The sequence below is a fragment of the Parasteatoda tepidariorum genome, chromosome 5 (assembly GCF_043381705.1).
Source record: "Parasteatoda tepidariorum isolate YZ-2023 chromosome 5, CAS_Ptep_4.0, whole genome shotgun sequence".
Taxonomy (NCBI): Eukaryota; Metazoa; Arthropoda; class Arachnida; order Araneae; family Theridiidae; genus Parasteatoda; species Parasteatoda tepidariorum.
In genome coordinates this window covers 33,559,056-33,578,765 of record NC_092208.1, presented here as the reverse complement: position 1 = coordinate 33,578,765, position 19,710 = coordinate 33,559,056, and the positions used below count along the sequence as shown (strand labels likewise).

General features: G+C 28.0%; 1 protein-coding gene across 2 annotated transcripts in view; it reads left to right on the top strand.

Moving 5' to 3' along the window:
- The first annotated feature begins 3,203 nt into the window (after nucleotides 1-3,203).
- Nucleotides 3,204-19,710, top strand: part of LOC107450784 (glutamate receptor ionotropic, kainate 2) — a 38,678-nt gene continuing 22,171 nt past the window's right edge. Inside the window, exons 1-8 of one of the 2 annotated variants that reach the window (XM_043046359.2) lie at nucleotides 3,204-3,652; nucleotides 7,801-7,956; nucleotides 9,431-9,682; nucleotides 12,157-12,353; nucleotides 12,427-12,480; nucleotides 14,009-14,167; nucleotides 14,635-14,790; nucleotides 18,691-18,795. In XM_043046359.2, coding sequence (XP_042902293.1) covers nucleotides 3,583-3,652; nucleotides 7,801-7,956; nucleotides 9,431-9,682; nucleotides 12,157-12,353; nucleotides 12,427-12,480; nucleotides 14,009-14,167; nucleotides 14,635-14,790; nucleotides 18,691-18,795 — 1,149 coding nt within the window. In that variant the 5' untranslated portion in view covers nucleotides 3,204-3,582. Of the gene's footprint in view, nucleotides 3,653-3,673; nucleotides 3,804-7,800; nucleotides 7,957-9,430; nucleotides 9,683-12,156; nucleotides 12,354-12,426; nucleotides 12,481-14,008; nucleotides 14,168-14,634; nucleotides 14,791-18,690; nucleotides 18,796-19,710 lie in introns of those variants that run through there. The other variant, XM_043046360.2, reaches the window with a different exon arrangement.

Sequence of the window (19,710 nt, the reverse complement as noted above, 5' to 3'; positions counted from 1 at the left end):
ATATATATAAAGTACAAATTACTATACTAAAAAGTGTATTTGTTTTTCAAATAGTTTTTTTACTCTGCTTTAGATGCTGTCTACGTAATTTAAAAAAAATGACTGCATTCTTAACGCATAAATTTAAAAATATTAACACATAGTTTGTGGGGTCCTAATGATGAGTAACTAAATATTTATTTTCTGTTAAAAGCAATGTTCTTAACCAGTATCCCCTGTTAAACTCTTCAATTAAAGAAAATCCTGTTTCACACTTGGGTGAATTTTTAGTCGCATCAAAAATAAAAGGAATAAAGCGTTTGTGACAGCAAACGACAAATGCATCTGTTATCTGTTATCTGAGAATAAGAAGTTCTTTATCCATTTTTCTTGACGCGTCGAACACCGTTGCGCTGTGTTGTGCCAAGAATTTTAGACACTTGAGAGCTACGCCATTTTTCTCATTTCTTTGGAACTCTTTCCTGTCGTCAATCTAATAGTTTTTGTACGGCGAATGCAGAATTAGATTCCTTTGGTGAGCCAAAACTCTAATTATATTCAAGGCCGTGATGAAAATGGCTATCTTTCATAACTTGATTACGAGATTTGAGGAATTGGCAGGAGTTATGTTTGTAAAATTTTTTTGTCGAAAAATGGAACGATGGGAATTTGCCAGGTAGTGTGGGGAACTTGAATTATTAATTTTTATCCTCCCTCTGAGAATAAACAGTAAAATGTAAAAGTGTATCTGCGGCTTTCGAAAAATGTTAGGTATCAGCAATTTTTAAGCTTATCATAATCAAAAAGAGAGAAAACTTTAAATTAAATTTGATATAATGATTTGATTTTAACGAACTAAGGCTCTCAATCCAAATAGTTTTAGGGTCTAACTAAAGTATGCGAATATTATTAATTAGCATAGGCGATATTTTAAATTAGGAAGTTAGACCTCAAAACATGTATTTTTAGAATAAACATGTTTTTTTCGACGGATTTGGAGTTTTGGTTCTAAAAATATGGAGGATAGCTGATATGAATATCGTTCGTATAGTTTAGGCTGCTTAGCTGTCGAAAGTTTAGTCTGCATGATAATTTCATTTTTACCCTACATCGATTTTTCTCTCGAAATAAGGAAGCGATACAAATAATTTTTGCAAACCATTAAAAACTTGTTTATCCAATAATAATTCCATGCAAAAATGTTTTTATAATTATTTATTGTTTTTGAATAAAATTAATTTTTTTAAAGTTTTAATTGTAAGGTTTACAAATTCTTTCACCATCTTAATAAACGTAATTTGAAGTAGTAAAATCCAAAATTTGCAGAGATTTGGTCGTAGAGTCTTGAGACATGAAATTTTAAATGAAGGACTTAAGATGGTGAAGTACGTTGAAGACTATATTCTCTAGATTACCCATATTTTGAGTATGAAGAATTCATATTCATCGAAAAAAAGGTGTGTTTGTTTAGAGAAAGTAAGTTGTTGAGTCTGATTTCATACTTTAAAATATCATCTGCACAAATTATTTTGCACATTTAAGGTTGACCCTTGAGCCGTAATGATAGTCATTCATTGGATCAAAAGTTATTAAAAGAATTCGTAACAAATAAACAAACAAATAAATTCCTTTTATTATTCAATATTATTTTTTGCAATATAATAACTGAAAATAAAAAGTTATTTATCATTTCTCCTTCTTTGTTTTAAATACAAAAAAATAAAGTATATATTTGTTTCTGTCTACTCTAGTTTTTGATTTAAATCGTCATTCAAAAGTTTTTGCTAAACAAAGAGTCATTAGTAAAATATCTGATCAAGTGATAATTGAATTGTCTTGAAAGTGATTTTTTGAATGCTAATTAATGGCCTAAAATATAAACATCACACTGACTGACAAACTGAAAGTTTATTGATTTCGGAATTTAAGAATTAAGGCACGAAGTAAATTATTTTTTAAGTAACACATTAAATTGTGCATAAACTAGATTAAAATGGAGAAGTTTACTAGAAAAAAAAAGATGCTTTATAAACAAATTCTTGATGTTTCTGTAAATTTTAGACTCTATACAATTTACTGTTATGAGGGTTTACATGCAATTTCACTGAGTTTTTAAGTCAGTTTTTCGAAGACTTTCTCGTCATGTTACTTTAAAAGTTTTAACGGACATTCCTCAGTGTTTCAAATACAATTGACAATTTTTAAAGCCTGCTATAAACAAAATGGAAGGGGATAAATAAGTACGATTTGATGTTTTCTGCCTGCTTTGGTAAGTTTTCATTCTCACCAAGTAAAAAAATTAGTTACAAATTCTTCAACAGATGGCGTTGCTAACTGAGAAGAACTTTGAAAAAATGTTTTCAAAATAAACACCATTTGCTACAAAAACGTACCGCAGGATTGATGGCAAAATTTACTGAAGCCCATCAAATATTTCATTTGCAATTATCTGACGTGTTACAGAAAACAATGTTTGAGAGTTTTTTCCAGTCAGAAGCACATAAGCAATTGAGTACTCCAGGCAAAGAAAATCAAAAAAACAATAATTAGTGTTTTTAGGTCATCTCTGAACTGGCTTTAAAAATGAGGGAAAATGGCTTAAATAAAATTTTCAAAAATCTCTATTGATCAGGGGTGAGAGTTTTCTGCAGGAAGAGAAATATTCCAAATATTTTTATATGGAGTTACCAGATTTGAAAATAAAAGCAATGAAAATGTAGAGAAGCATTAAAATGTTACTTTTTTTACGGCTTTTTCAAAGTAAATAACTCATAATTTGATACATGAATATGCAGAAGAATAATTTGTTTAGCGATGAACTCTAGATATGTTTTTTTTTAATTACCCAGGCATTAAAAAAAGTAGCGTGTTCTTCCATGAAGTGATTTTTCTCGCCTATTCCGAAATTCCAAAATTCCTACTTATTATATGCTTAAAAAACAAGAAAAATTCCGTAAACATGAAAATACCTATAAGTAAAAATTGTGTTTAAAGTTTCGCGGTGTTATAGTTGTGTTGCATTGATATATATTAAAGTTGTAGTCTTGTTCTTATTAAGAGACAATGAATTTTATTATGTCAATGAGTTTTTTCGGTTCAACTTTTAGACAACGTAAAAGAAACTAGTTTTTATTTCTTTTGAAAATATCTTAAATTTTCTTAAAATGAACCTAAAGCTAAATTTGAATGCAATGATTTCTTATTAATTGTTCTTCAGCTTGAAATAGAAAAAATTTGAGCTTTAAAACCATCCGAAAGAGCACTACAATAATATATCAATCAAACGAAAGCGTTCTGTCACATTCTATCTTCTCACTACCAAACATTCTTTTTTTTAACTCGACATTTGCCATCCATTTTTATTCTTCCGTGCTATGCGTGAGTGGGAGTCACACAATAAGAACGTTTTTTCTAAAATGATCTAAACGGGCAGTACCCGTCAGTTCTTGGGCTTCCAAATTAAGAAAGTCGTATAAGCACCTTGATTTGTTCTCCTTGCATCTTCCATCTCTTTTTACCCGAGAGTGAGTGAGAACTTTACCAAAGTGCTAGATCTCGAATTGTGTCCCGCGTTCATGTTTACGTGTGACTGACTGAATTGAAATGTTGACATGGGGATTGTTGATGTCCTACGTGTTTCTCGCCAACGCTTTGCCAACTGTGATACGCTTGGGTGAGTGTTTATCATTCTGTCTTTTTAAAATGAAATTGATTGCGCCGTAATGTGTTTCATAAATTAATCAAATTTTTTGAAAGAAAGAGCCAGCTCTTTGGATAATAATAACTCAGAGAATGTTTAAAGATTAAGAAGATCATGCGAAAAGGTTGCTGTTTAATTTAAACATTTTTAAAAACTACTTTACATAATTGCAACTGCTGCCTACATACGAACTTATCAATAAAAGTGTTTCTTTTTTAAATGTGTCGACTAGTTTATACAAAATGTTTAATCGAAATGTGTTTTTAAAATATAAAATACTTGATTATAAGCAGGAAAGTAATGTTAAAATGTTTGTATTAGATTATATCTTCATAGATTAAATATTAAGAGATTTAATTTATTTTTTATTAGTTGTACTTGTACTTGTAGACCATTACGGATTAAAGTGTAACATTTATTTTCTAAAAACTCTTTTAGAATAAAAATAGCAATTGTATAACATGACGAAACATTTTGCTGTTATAAACAGCTGTACAATTACGTGGCGAATATAGTCATTATCTGGATTAACATTACATTCATATCTGGATAAGCACAATTAATGATTTCATTTTTATAATGTTTTCCTCCTTTAAGTATTTAATTACTTTTGTAATAATAATAATTCATTTTTAGTGTTGATTATAATTTTTTTTTGTAATTTTAGTATTTTTGTGATTTGAATCCTTTTTTTTATTCATTACTCAATTAAATATCATATAGTTATAGAATCATACCATATTGAAGACCCATTAATTTGAGAATTCCAACGTGCGCTGTTTCTTACGAATTCTTACTTTATAAGTAAAATGTGTATTAAAATCGTTTAACACGGAACACCCTATTTCAACTCGCTTGTTAAACTTTATATTTTTATAACAATTCTTTTATAAGCATGTTTCAAATATTACCAAGAATCTGTGATGCCTCAAAACTATGAAGAGTTCTAAATTCTAAATCTTAATTTTTTAACCCTAACTTTATATGGGGTTAAAGTAAATACAATAATAATTTATATAAGAAAAATAGCGGTTTTACAGGAAGTATTTTTTATGCAAGCAATAATTATCAGTTAATCCCAATAGCACCAAATTACCTTTCAGAAAAATGCAAGCATTTTTAAAAATAATCAAAGCTAATGGTAAGTTTGTCCACTCAATTCCTTTTTGTGTAGTTATTTATTTTTTAAGTAAAATAAAATGTCAAAAATTCTGAAGCAATCAAACGTCAGTTAGACTGAAGAATAATGTCAGACAGTTGACGCTTCGACGGAATTTAAATGTTGCAGAAAACATACTTAAAAACAAGCCTTTCTATCAAGTAAACGAGAGGTTCTAGAGACAGTTTCCTTTGTTTAGATTTTATGGTTTTCGGAGAAGACAATAGGAACAATCGGAAGCTTAAATATTTCAGCGTTTAAAAACGATGCTTAATTATTCTTTTGTTTCAGTTAACCCGTTAAAATTTAGCCCTCCTTTTAGGGACGATTCTAGGACATAAAGTGGCAGAAATTAATTTTCTAACATATAATTAACGCATATTTTTAAGTATTAATTCCACTTATATTTTATAAATATTGGTTTCAAGCATTTGGCTGACAATATATCTCTTAAAATAAATAATCCCAAGAAATTGGAGAGCTAAGATATTGCGTGATTAAAAACTTCGTTCACTTCAAAAATATACAAACTCTAAATAACAGGCCACATATATCTAGTGCTCAAAAGCAGGAGCCCATTTTCAAGACTTGTCAGACATGAATAGGAAAAAAACTGTTATTTTCAATTAGTATAGTTTGTTTATAGTATATTTTAGTGTATTTATAGTGTATTAGTATTTTTTAGTGAATAATGTTTTTAACCAAGTAAAGTAGCTTTTTCTTATTTCTTAGTCGTACCAAAAAGTATTTTTTTCTGAAATCTCAACGATAAGTAATAAGTTTGTTTAATTATTAATTGCATTATATTACTAACAATAGTTAAAGGCAGAATAAATATAATTTCGAAAAGTGTATTTATTTTTATTATCTGAAATAATTTTCTAAGTATAGGATACTTCATCGATAGTTTGGATACTTAGAAGAAGAAGGCTATTTTGTTTTGAAATATATCATAATGTCATGTTTTGATGCATATTTTTGCAGTACGTCCCTAAGTACCAAAAGTGTGTCGAATTTTGATTTAATCTTTAGGCAAGGTTTTTAGAATTTTTAAGACAGTATCTTATAGTATCTTTTAGGAAATTTAATAATTATCTGAAAAAAACATTGTTAAAAATCACAGTTTTGGAGTTAATGAGATACAAATTAAGAAACATATCACTGAATCAGTTACACATACTGTCTGTCTAACTGAAGAACATCTCCCACCACAGACTTTGGGACTGTCTGTTGCTATGGAAACAAAGGCACATTTCAAATGAGGAGAGCTTTTTTTTAATAGCCCGATTTGAAATATGTGTGCTTATTTCACACTCCCACTTGAATAGTTTAGTGTGACACACATGGCCACAGACATTGCTTCAGACAACTGGCAAGTAGAGCTTTTTTTTATACTGACAGTACTGTATGTTAAGAGTCAGTTCTAGAAAGTCGAAAAAATAAATATTGTTTCAGAATTGTGTGCACGAAATGTAAAACATTTTTTTTATTTGATTACATATTTTGCAGTTTTTATATGCTTTTGATAATGATCAGAATTGTATGCTTTAAAATATATTAAAAGTTTTTTTTAACTTAATTATTATTTTGGGTAGAAAATCACAGAGGTAATCTCAGGAGACGAAGGGAATTAAAAACACTTTTTTTCCCCATAATTCATACGATTCTGGAACAAAATAGAAGAAATAATTTGGATGAAAAATAACATTTTGACTAACTTTTAAAGAAAAAAGTTCCCCTCTTAATTGTCTTAGTTTTATAACGAGTCAAGAAATATTATTTTTATTAGCACGGATATAATCCTTGACATTTCCATATAACGAATGTATATATACATTTAAAAAAATTACTTGATTTTTTGAGAATTTTGCCTTCTAAAATTTCTACCTGGTCTAAAAATGTTACCCGTAGCGAAAAAAGAGGAAGTTTGAAATTTAACTTCGTATTTCGTTTTGGATTTTAATCGATAATAAGCTATTAGTCATTGTAGTTTTATAGCTAGTTATATATTTCTCCACAAATATTTTTCTTATTCAATTCAATCTGAGGGGTAAACGTTCGGTTTTGGTACACTGTAAGAAATCTGTAGTATTACTAGAAAATGTATTGGAAAATTGGATTCCACAAACTTTTCTAGCAACATTATTGCATTAAAATTAGTTATCATAGTATATTTGTTAAGTTTAAAGCAGAAAATTTACTAATAATATGTAGTACCATTAGAGGAATCCGTACACTGTAGAATCCCACCTTTTTAGAGATTTTCTATTAGTAATATAGATTTCTTCCATAGTGCAGTTTGTCGAGGACAAAAATCACTTTTGAAATTTTTTTTTGTTATTAATTTTTTCTTGAACATTTTTCTTAATAAATTCGATTATAAGCTCTGAAGGGTGCAATCTTTTGTCTTTGATTCTGTAAGAAATCTATTGTATTACCAGAAAATTTATTGGAAAATTGGATTCCACAAACTTTTCTATCAGCATTATTACATTAAAATTACTAAACATAGTATATTTGCTAAGTTTAGCACAGTAAAGTTACTAGTTACATGTTGTGCTACTAGAAACAAGGATTCCAACCATAGAATCCTAGTTTCTATAGAATCCCAGTGTGTTAGGAATTTTCTAGTCGTAATACAGATTTCTTTCACGGTGCTGTTCGACAATTTATCACTTTTGAAAATGCAAACTTTAAACATCTATCTCAGAGATATGTAGGAGTGTTCTTATATAGATTAAGATTACTTCGATTTTTTCATTCATGGATAACATAAAAACTGTGTTTAATGAAGATTGCGCTTAAAGTCAAGGACTTGGGTATATTATTTATGTGAAGCGTGGTTTCATGTCAAAATTACAAAGATAATGTTGAGTCCTCCAGTATTTTAGAGTATCTTTTATGGTCACTTATTACGTTGGTTGTGCGTAACATTTAATATACATTTGTTGTGATTCAATAGGTGGTTTATTTGATGCCTCTGAAAAAGAACAACAACTTGTTTTTCAAATTGCAGTAGATCGAGTAAACAACAACAACGCAGTTTTGCCTTTTTCAAATCTCAGTGCTCTTAAAGAAATTCATCAACCAGATAACAGCTTTGATGTTTCAAAAAAAGGTAACTCAGACAGATTATTTTTGGAATATTAGAAGATTTAATAAATCTAATTAACATTATAAATTTGTTAAATTTAACATGTTTTTAAAGTTTTTAGTGAAATGTTTTGTCATTATAGTACATGTTTAGTTTTTTCTGTTTGGCATATTTATATAAAGTACTTATATAGGTTTAGTAGGGCTTTTAATTCGCATCAGTAATAAAAGATTCAAATTTTTATTTGGAATTACAGGGACATTCAGAGGAAAACAAATGAAGACACTTATAAAACCATTCTGTAAAATATAGAATGGTTTCTCATACGATTAATTTCAACCGAAAAAAATAAGAATTTTGTTGAAGTTTTGAAGAGAACCTAATTGATCCCAATGATTTTCGATCCCAATTTGAATCCTTAAAAATGCAGCAAAAAATTATGTTTATTTTTTATATTTGAAATATTTCGAGACTAATGGTTAACAGTTTTTTTATAATTTTTTTTTTTGTAAACTTCTTAAAAGTACATGAATTAATTTTTTTTCTCGCTTTATTATGTATTAATCTATAAATTTTCTTTGTAACATTAAGAAGATGTTTGAACATTCAACAACATTCAAAACATTTTTGTTAGTTTTTAACAAAACTAGGAATAGCTATTCTCCTTTATGCTTTTTTATTTATTTAATAGTCATACTATACTTCGTCTTTATTAATTTTAAAATTAAAGTTTAAAAAATACGGTTATTTTAAGATTTAAAATTATTGTTTACTTTTTGCGTTTAATTTTTTTAAGTGAATTTATGTATAAAAAATTAAATTTTTTTTTCTTCATTTAAAAAAGAGGGCAATCTATATGAAGCAAATATATTCCAAATTTTTCTCATAGTTTTAATGATAAGATCCTTTTAAAATTAGAAAAATATGAAAAAAAGAAAATATTAAAAAAAACTGAATTCAAGGTAGCAACATCAGAACTTGAAATTTAATACGGCGGAAAATATTAGTACGGGGTATACTATACTATCATTATAATAAATATAATATGATGAATTTAATACAGGGATAAATCTTATTAAAAGTATCAAATGAGACAAAAACAGTATTTTTCCACATTTAAAAGTTAATAATTAAATTTAAATAATAATAACAATAATGATGATAACATAATTATCTCAAAACGCTCATTATTTTAGTATTTTGGTTCCTCTTAAATAAAATAATTTTAAATGTGTTTTGTCATAAAGTTTTTAACATTTGTTTTGTTATTTTATCAGTTTGCAAACTTTTGAGGAAAGGAATAGCTGGAATATTTGGTCCTCAATCAGCACATTTAAAAGTTAATTAATAATTAAATTTAAATAATAATAGCAGTAATGATGATAACATAATTATCTCAAAGCGTTCATGATTTTGGTATTTTGGTTCCTCTTAAATAAAATAACTTTAAATGTGTTTTGTCATAAAGTTTTTAACATTTGTTTTGTTATTTTATCAGTTTGCAAACTTTTGAGGAAAGGTATAGCTGGAATATTTGGTCCTCAAACAGCTCTGGCAGCAAGTCATGTTCAGTCAATATCAGACGCTCTAGAAGTACCTCACATTGAAATACGATGGGATTATAAATTGCAGAGAGACGATTTGTCTGTTAACTTACATCCACACGCGTCAGCTCTAAATCAAGCTTACATCGATGTTGTTAGGAGGTGGGGATGGAGGAAATTTATCATAATTTATGAAGAAAGTGAAGGTAGGTCAACTGTAATTTGAGTATAACACTAAAATTTTCTTTCTATTGCTTAAAGTGGCTTAAGAAAAATTTTCAATTTTGTACGTTGTATTCTAATTTATACAAATTCAATTTAATTAGTAAGTAGCATTGATAACTATTGCGATTTATCCAAATAGGATAAAAACTAAATAAGTTGATTGTTTTATTTGGAGCTTAAGATGTAATGGAAAAATCAGGTAGAGAAATTTTAAGTTGATTTATTTCTTATTAAAGCATTAGTATATGTATGTATTCGTGAGTTGAAAAAATAAAAATCTATGGCCTATAACTCTGTACATGAGTCATAGAAGCAGGAGGGGAAAATGTTGTACACTTCAACTAAGTACTGCCCAAAATTGACATCTAAATAAAGACTTCGTAGGTCGTAAAATAATATTCAACTTTTTTTAAAATTTATTTTCCAAATGATTATTTGAGTTAGCAATTTCAAGTTTTCATATACCTAGTAAATATGTTTAACAATATAAATATATTTTAATTTTTATTACAGAATCTTAACCTATCCCCATAGTTTTAGGAATATTTTAGAGAATTTAGTCAATTTTAGTTACAAGGGAACACCGTTTTGAATTTTATATTCAAATCTATAACAATCAGAGATGATTAAAATTAAAAATAAAGCATTTTTTTAAATACTAGTCTCAATTAGATCTTGTTCTTGGGTGTAAATTGGCAAAATTAAATAAATGAATGTTTTTCGGTAGCGTACGCCATTTTTCGTTTTATTTATTGTAAATTTTATTCACTATATTTAAAACAAGGGCCGGAATAACCTGGTTGGTAGGGCGTTGGACTCATGTTCGTGATAATGGGAGTTCGAATCCATCAGGCCGAAGAATTCCAGCATATTAAATTATGACTGGTTTAATGTTAAATCTGCCGCGGTGGCTAAGTCCGCCAAGTTCCCATAACAAATCAATACCTCTGGGGGTACTGATTCAGGAATTCCCTTGTCTCCTGGATTGGGTTTAAAATTATAAGGCTTCGGAGTTGAACATTGGTAGTCGCAAACTGAAATTTTTGTCGGCTGTTCAACAATCGTTACAAAATAAAAAAAATATTTTAAACAAAATTATTCGACTTTTATACGGAACGCACCATTTCAAATTTCCTCTTTTAATCAATGAACAATGATTTCGAAATTCATAGAATATGTTAGTTTTTTATATTTATCTCTAATATATCTTGTTCTGTGTGGCGTAAATTGGCTAAGACGACTAAAATATTTTTTTTGTTGCTAGAATCACCATCTCCTTTTATTTTGAAGATTTCTTACTATTTTTGTAATATTTTGAACAAAATTTCTTGAATCCCGTTTAATGGAATCCGCTAATCCGCACCACTACTCTGACTCAAAATTGGAAACCTCAGAAACCATAGAAATTGCTCAGTTTTTAACATTTAACTCAATTACATCTTGCTCATGGGCGTAAATAAGTTAAAATAACAACAAAAAAAACATTCTTTAGAGACATCACGATCTTTGAGATTTAACTTTATTTTTTTGTGTCTTACAATAGAATTGTAAAATATTCGCTAGAATATTTTACTTCACTGGTTTATTGAATATTCTTGTAATAAAGCTTAATTGTGCGTCTTACCCCACAACTAGAGCAAATCAAATTTAAATGTATGATTACGTTATACATATAATTTAAAAACATCCTTATTATTAGTTTTTTTTGTTTTCTCTTAGCACCAACTAAAAATATATTTTTAAGCTTTTATTTTAGTCACTGTAGAGTAAGAAATGCAACATTGTTGGAATATAGTTACGTGGTTGACCGTCTCTTATCCTCAAAAATAGATTCTCAAATATGAAATTCGGGTTCCATTTGTAAGAAAAAAATCAAAAATGAAAAGTATCTTGTCCATAGAGTGTAGTTTTGTGGTATATTTATCGCTAAATACTGTTACAGGCAATAACTATCAATGAATAATTACTAAAATTACCTACAAATTAAATTCTACGTAAACCACTAGAACATATTGTATAATAATTCAAGTATAGCAATTGAAGAAAAAAATTGATCCAGAGCCTGGCTGTCACATTTGGGTCCCTTTATTTCAATAATGGTTTGTACTTAAATTTATAAAATTAAAAATTATAAAAGTACGAAATATAAAATTAAAAGTTCGCTACAATTTAGGATCGCTTTTAAAACGGTGTCTAAATCCTTGAACTAATCAAGAGCTGTAGATAGGAATAGGTTGTTAATGCAAATTGAAATTTAATGCAATTGATGTTCTTTTTTATTCCTTTATTAAAAAAATAATTCCGTAACACAATTATCGCATTGAAAAAAAACTATATTTAACTCGTCATAACTGTATTTATAGTATAAAAAACAACTGGTTAACCATAAAAAACCTTACTGCTCAACATAGTTTCAATTTTACTGAAATTTCTTATCGTAATGCAATTTTTTTAGCTATTGTGAGACTTCAGGATTTTTTAACACAGACTTCTTCAAGTGAATGGGAAATTCAAGTGTATCAGTTCCCACCGGACAAACCTTACAGGCACTTATTCCTTCAGATTCGGTCTTCACAGGCAAGTATTTCATCCGAAGACATCTGCATTCTTTTGGATGTTCCAGCAAAAAGTTTGGGAGCTGTTCTGAAACAGGTAGAATTAAATTTATTCTGTTCTGGTTTAAAAGACATGCTAGCATTAAAATTAAAGGAAACTTGTTTTGCAGGCTCAGCAGGTTGAAATGATGACTGTGAAAAATAAGTATATTATAACATCAATGGTAAATATTTCAATGCTATAACACTTCATAAATTATTTTTATTAGTTATGGCTAATACAAAGATATTAGTTTATTTCTTGCTGATATACAATTTGGATTACTTTAGTGTTGTATTGATTTTGCTCTTGGTTAAGATTATATTTTTAATTTATGCTGCAATTATGTAACATAAATATTTAATTTTTATTTATATGTATAATGTATATCATTTGTTTCATGCATTGTATTTATTATCAAATTTGTAAAAAAAACAACAACTATAGTAATAGAGAATTATTTTGTCGGCAATAGATTCCTAAATAATTTGTAATAATATCAGGGGCATTTTATATCCTATATGTCATTTCCTATTTTATGTCATTTGTTTTTATTTGTAAAATTCGGCCTATTTGTATTTTGTATTGGACTTTGGATTCATTTTTCTGAAAAGAAAATAGTAATTATCTTTCCATATATATTTCTTTTGCGTGGCACCATTAACTCGGGTATTTCTCTATCTATTGGTAACACTATAGCTATTATTCATTTCGATAGGTTGTCTGAAATATTAGTTAAAAAATTTGTTTTTACTTTAAGTATTCATTTAGAATAATTTTTTATTTTCATAGAAATAAAAACATAGTTATGAAGTAATTATTTAGATTTATTTTTGATCTTTTCAAAAATGGCCGTAGAAATTTCAGAAATAAACTACGCTTTAGTACCACATATACAGCCATAACAATTGCTACTGATGACGGAGCTTGGCTTTTTCGAGCAATAGCATGCATATATATATTATGCGATCGTAATATATATATATATACGCACAAGTTATGGCTCGAGAGAATTATACAGCATGTAATGAAGCATTAGGATGCGTTATCAATCTTATTTCACAACAGATATGGAAATAATTTTAATACTTATGCTGCATACTCTGCTGAAATGTCCCGATGGTTTGTGTGATTTAATGACTATAGGACAGATTTTAAAATATTGTTAAAATTCGATGCACAGAGAACTTTGACAATATTACGGGCATATTTTGAAAACTTTAAAATTCAAATCCAAATATTTTTGCTCTGGTAATGCCGCAAGCAACAGCTAGACAGTGAAAAAAATTTGGTTGATAGGCGGAGGTTTTGAATCATTAGAATATTCGATTACAGTTGTGCTGTGCATTTGGCTTGTTTACAATTAGAGTTCATATTCTGTATACCAAGCTAATCACTAAAAGCGGAATATATAAAAGCTTTATTAGAAATAGAGTATCCCAAGTTATTTGCATTCTTACTTGTAATATTTTATTTCTACTTTTGTTCACTTTTGCGTCCTTTTTAAGCTTTGTTTGTTTCCCTTTGATTTACATTTCAATTTTTTTATTTACATTATGCAGCCCATTATTATCATGTAAGCTTATGGTGTAATTAAAAAAAGCGAATAATAATCTAAAACTTTACCGTATTGACTAAGATAATGGAAACAAATGTTGAACGAACCTTTCAATAAATATTCATTTGTAATACATTAGAGATAATGTTTTCAGGATCTTCATACTGTTGATTTAGAAGATTTCCAGTATTCAAGAGCAAATATAACAGGCTTTAAAATTCTCAACAGTAATAGTGTTGTTTATGAAGACCTACTGGAGGAAACGAACAAAAGGTTAAGAAGACACAAGGAAGAGCAGATCACTTCACTTACTGTAAGTCATTCTTATATAGTTCGTAATAAACTGAAATTTGCGAAATAGTAATCATAGAGTTATGCATAAATTTATTAAATTCACTTATTTTCTCTCTGAAAAAAACATGCTATATTGTTACCTGTCCTATAAACAGTATATGTGGATCAATATGCCAGATTTTCGTCCAATATTCCCACACTCTAAAAAAATCCGGTTTAAATTATTTATTGTAAAATTACATTTACTGTAAAATCACTGAAATTAAATAAGTTCCATTCCGTAATTTAATTAAATCAAATAATGAACTTATTCCCTGTTTCAAAAAAATAAGTCTTAAGAGTAGTTTAAACGGAAAATCCCATTCAAGTAAATTTGAAAACAATGTTTTTATGTGTGCACACTGTGATATAGTACTTAAAATGTTTTTTATTCTTCCTCTTAATGACCCCAAAGAGGGTTTAATAAATTTTTATCGTTTGTTTCAGACAGCTTCAGCAATGATGTACGATGCTGTGATGCTATTTTCCAAAGTTCTGCAAGATATAGATGGTGGGAAATTCGTAAATTCATTTCCACCGATATCATGTATTGAAATGACAAAAGGTACAGATGGAACAAGCATAATCAACTATATGAAATCGGTATTCTTTTATATTACATAGTTTATTTGCATTATTTTTAACCGAGTTATGTTATTGTAAGTGTTTTTGTTTTATTGTTAGAGATTTAGCATTATTATTTGATTTTTCGTATTTTTTTTGAATAATTATTTGATTTATGTTATTATTAGTGGATTTGTGGTATTATTAGTAGATTTGCACATTATTTTTAGTGATTTGCGTTATGAAAGCATATTGCATAGGGCGTAAAATAAAAAAAGGACCACTCTAAATAACTTTTGATNGGTCGGCTGTTCAACGACGGTAATAAAATTTATTTTGAAGGTCGATCATCTAAACCAGTGTTTCCCAAAGTGTGGTACGCGTACCCTAAGGGGTACGGGAACAGTTTAGCGGGGGTACGCATTCATATTAGAAATATGTTGCAACAAACGAAAATTTCAAACACTTTTATTTGAAAACAAAGCTAGCCATGAAAATTTACGATTACGTATTTTTCTATTGGCTATTTTTTGCTGAGTTTACAGTTAATAATGAGTGGTGTCAACAGCCAGTTGGGATATTTAACTTTTGTGCAATTTTTTGTAGTAAAGGTTTGTAATAAATTCTACTTATTTTGACTGCTTTTATAAAATATAATTTTTATCGCAGCAAAAACAATATAACCCTTCTCACTGATGCAAATAAACTTATTAAAAAAACTTTGTACCAAAAAATAAAGATATTTATAAAAAAAAAAAAATTCATTTTTTTATTAGTGGTACACAGTATTTCGAAAAATTTAGAAAGGGTACACAAAAGTCATAAGTTTGGGAAACACTGCTCTAAAAGTAACTGTGGAATATTTTTAAATGAATGTCTCTTGTTATTTGTCTTTTTGTTTACTGTACTGATAAAAAAATGCGTTTTCTTAATAAAATTACTTAAAATTTCAACGAAAGATTTTTTCTCTGCGTTAAACACTTTTTGTCATTTTCGTTGAACACTTTTGTCAAAAAGTTGATGGTTTTTCATACTGCATTAAATATCATAACGCCTCTCTTCTAAATCAATAAATCAGCATTTAAAAATGCTTGTTAAACTATTTGTTTCCTTGTGTCAATATATTTTGTGTTTTAACCTAGGATCTTTCAATATCTTTAATAAAATGTGATTACATTTTATAAAAAAAATTATTTTAAACTTACAATGAATACTTATTCTTCTGTTTTTAACTAAAAGTTGTGGGTTCTTTTTATTGAATTAAACATTTTGATGCCTTATGCTTCAAACCAGTTGAAGGAATTATTCAAAACCTTTAAAATTATTATGGTGCTTAACGATAGTTTAACAAATTTAAGCCAGGAAAATTAGCTTATTCTAAATGCCTAAATACATCAGTTCACCTAGTTGCTCCACCAATTAGTAAGAGCAATCTCAAAACTTATGAAACTTTGTAGTTCAGAAATTAAGATAGTTAAGAGCTAAAGGTTTAATGTTTATGCAACAAAATGTGCTTAGAGCAGCAAAACTAAGGTATTCTTAATGATAATGATATAGCGAGAATAGTATGAGTTATGAAGGGGTTCCTCTAAAAGTAACTGTGGAATATTTTTAAATGAATGTCTCTTGTTATTTGTCTTTTTGTTTACTGTACTGATAAAAAAATGCGTTTTCTTAATAAAATTACTTAAAATTTCAACGAAAGATTTTTTCTCTGCGTTAAACACTTTTTGTCATTTTCGTTGAACACTTTTGTCAAAAAGTTGATGGTTTTTCATACTGCATTAAATATCATAACGCCTCTCTTCTAAATCAATAAATCAGCATTTAAAAATGCTTGTTTAACTTTTTGTTTCCTTGCATTAATATATTTTGTGTTTTAACCTAGGATCTTTCAATATCTTTAATAAAATGTGTTTACATTTTATAAAAAATTATTTTAAATTTACAATGAATAGTTACTCTTCTGTTTTTAACTAAAAGTTGTGGGTTCTTTTTATTGAATTGAACATTTTGATGCCTTATGCTTTGAACCAGTTGAAAGAATTATTCAAAGCCTTTAAAATTATTAAGGTGCTTAACGATAGTTAAACAAATTCATGGAATGAAAATTAACTTATTCTAAATGCCTAAATACATTAGCTGTTCCCCCTGTTAGTAAGAGCAATCTCAAAACTTTCGAAACTTTGTAGTTAAGAAATTAAGATAATTAAGAGCTGAAAGTTTAATGTTTATGCAACAAAATGTGCTTAGAGCAGCTAAGGTATTCTTAATGATTATGATACTGAACAATTTATTAAAATAATGAGAGATTCAATATATTTTTTTCTGATCAGTAAACAATACATTTTAATTTCAACTGCCTTTAATTTATGCAGTTTTTTTAAAGAATCAAGAGAAATTTATAAAGTAGAATTAAAGACATAAATTTATTTAATAAACTTTCTTTGCATGAAAAAAAAAAGTTCGTCGTAGATAAGACGAGAATGGTTGTACCGATTGGTTTAGCGTTTTTTCCTTACAACGTTTCAGATATCTTTGCAATACTTTTCACCTTCTGCTCTGACTTGTTAACATACAATATTAAAAAACTGTATTTTTCTTGTTTTTTAGATAATAATTTAATACAAACCTGAATACAGATTATGTTTAAGTAAAAAATTTGCTTTGTCTATGCGTAAGAAATGAATAATTTGTTTTTAAAGCCGTAATCAAAAACTCTAATTAAGAATTAAAAAAAAATTTGATTCATAATAATAATTGTTCGACAGTTCGTATGACTTCTATAGAAATCGCATAATTTTGTTTTTAGCGGGATAACATCTAGTTCATAGAATTTTTTAACTTGAAGAAAATACCTGTCGTCTTCGTCAATCTCTAAGCAGCTAAAGTTGTTCAAGAAAAAGAAAACTTATTTTTTATCTGGATTATTTTTTAGTTGAATACACCAACTAGTAATTAAAAATATCTCTGTTCTGAAAAATGAAAGCAAATAATGGTAGAACATTTTCTTTCACACAAATTTTTTGTAAAAATATAGAATAATTGTTCTGTCGAAGAAAGAAAATAATGATAGAAAATTCTTCAATGCACTAATTTTCTATAGAAATTTGTGTAGAATGATTCTGCTCTGGATTATTAAGAACTATTTTGCATTGGAAAAGAAAAAATAATTTTGTTCTGAAAAATTATAAGTAATTAATACGAAAAAGGTTATCTCTTTTCTGGGAAATAAAAGAAAACAGTGTTGGAAAATTTTCTTTTTCACTAATTTACTGTAAAAATAAAAAAATAATTGTTCCGTCAAATAAGGAAAATAATAATGGAAAACTTTTCCTTACCCTAATTTTCTGTAGAAATATAAATAGAGTTGTTGAGAACAGAACTGATATAAAACTAAGGACTAATTTCGTTCTGAAAAATAAAAAGTAATTAATAATAAAAAGGATATCTATGTTCTGGGAAATAAAAGCAAATAATGATAGGAAATTTTCTCTTGTACTAACTTTCTGCATAAAACTTTAAATAATTCTGCTCTGGATTGAAAGCAATATTTATGTAGAAAATAAGGAATAATTTCTCCGAAAATGAAAGCAAATAATGATGGAAAATGTTTCCTTGCTCTCATTTTCTGTTTAAATAAAGACTACATACAAATTGCGTAAATGTCTTATAGAATTAAAGTATTAACTCCAACAAGGGGTCCTTTAAATTCTGAAATTTTCATATACGAGTGAATTGTTAATAAAGCATGATTAAAAGTAAAATTCCAGTTTTAGCCTTTCATCAATAAAATATTTTTAAAAAAAAATCGAATTGTTGCAATACGTACTGCCTTATATTGAGTTCCGTACTTGGAAGTAACTGTACTTTTAGTAGTATGGCTCAATTTAAGTTTCAAATGTGTAAAACTGACTGACGCAAGTTAATTTTTTCCAGAACAAATTAAGAGGTCTGACAGGGCAAATTCATTTTGATGGTCAAGGATTTCGAACGTCATTCGTGTTAGATATTCTACAGCTCTCAAAAAATGGCTTGGAAAAGGTAAATATAATATTAACCTAAGATGGCCAATGGTTAATAAAACACTGCTAGAAGTTTCTCTGAATAAATAGTAAAATTACAATTTATTTCATTGTTATTTTATTATACTCTACCAAAACAGTCAAATAACCATAAAAAGAAGGTATTCAAACTGCTAACGGAGAGGAGAATTGTTTATTGACTGTTTTTAGCTGATAGGATTAAACAACCAGAATTTTATCCATGTCAACCAATGATAATCGTGCGCATGTTCCTCGAAAGCTGCTTGCTAAGTCACGTAATAAGGATTAAAGATTCGTATTTTGATTTTCCATCATTGGATGCCTAACACAATAGCGGATGTCAAATAATCTTATAGTAATAAGTGCGTGGACAACACCTTAGGGAGCCACTTAGTTCCTTGCAGCTTGGTATATACTTTATTTGAGTAGATTAATCAGTTGAATGGGGACTCAAATCTCAGCATTGTCACCACCACATTCCCGTATTCCTGAAACAGGAGTCTCCAGTGTTCCATTTACAACGATACACGACACCACTGGATAAACTAATTCATCCACACTTCACGTTCATTTGATGAATCACAACTTGATATCGACCTACCTCCAATTTCTATTGATTAATTCTAATGTCTAGTTAAATTTCCCTTTTACGGTTTTGAAACCATGAAACCATTTTGAACGATATCAAATCTGTAAAGTGAAAGAAATGTTTCTAATCGAAAATTTTACAGTTAATTAGAGGGACAGACAGCAGCCGGTTATTTTGGAATGAAAGTTCAAGCAGTGTAGAACAAAGATTGTTTAATGAAAGAAATGTAGACCTTAAAATAAGTTCAATCTTATTATTGTAATTTTAATTATATTAGTATTATTTTTAAATTTATGAAATGCAATAATTTTAAATATATATATA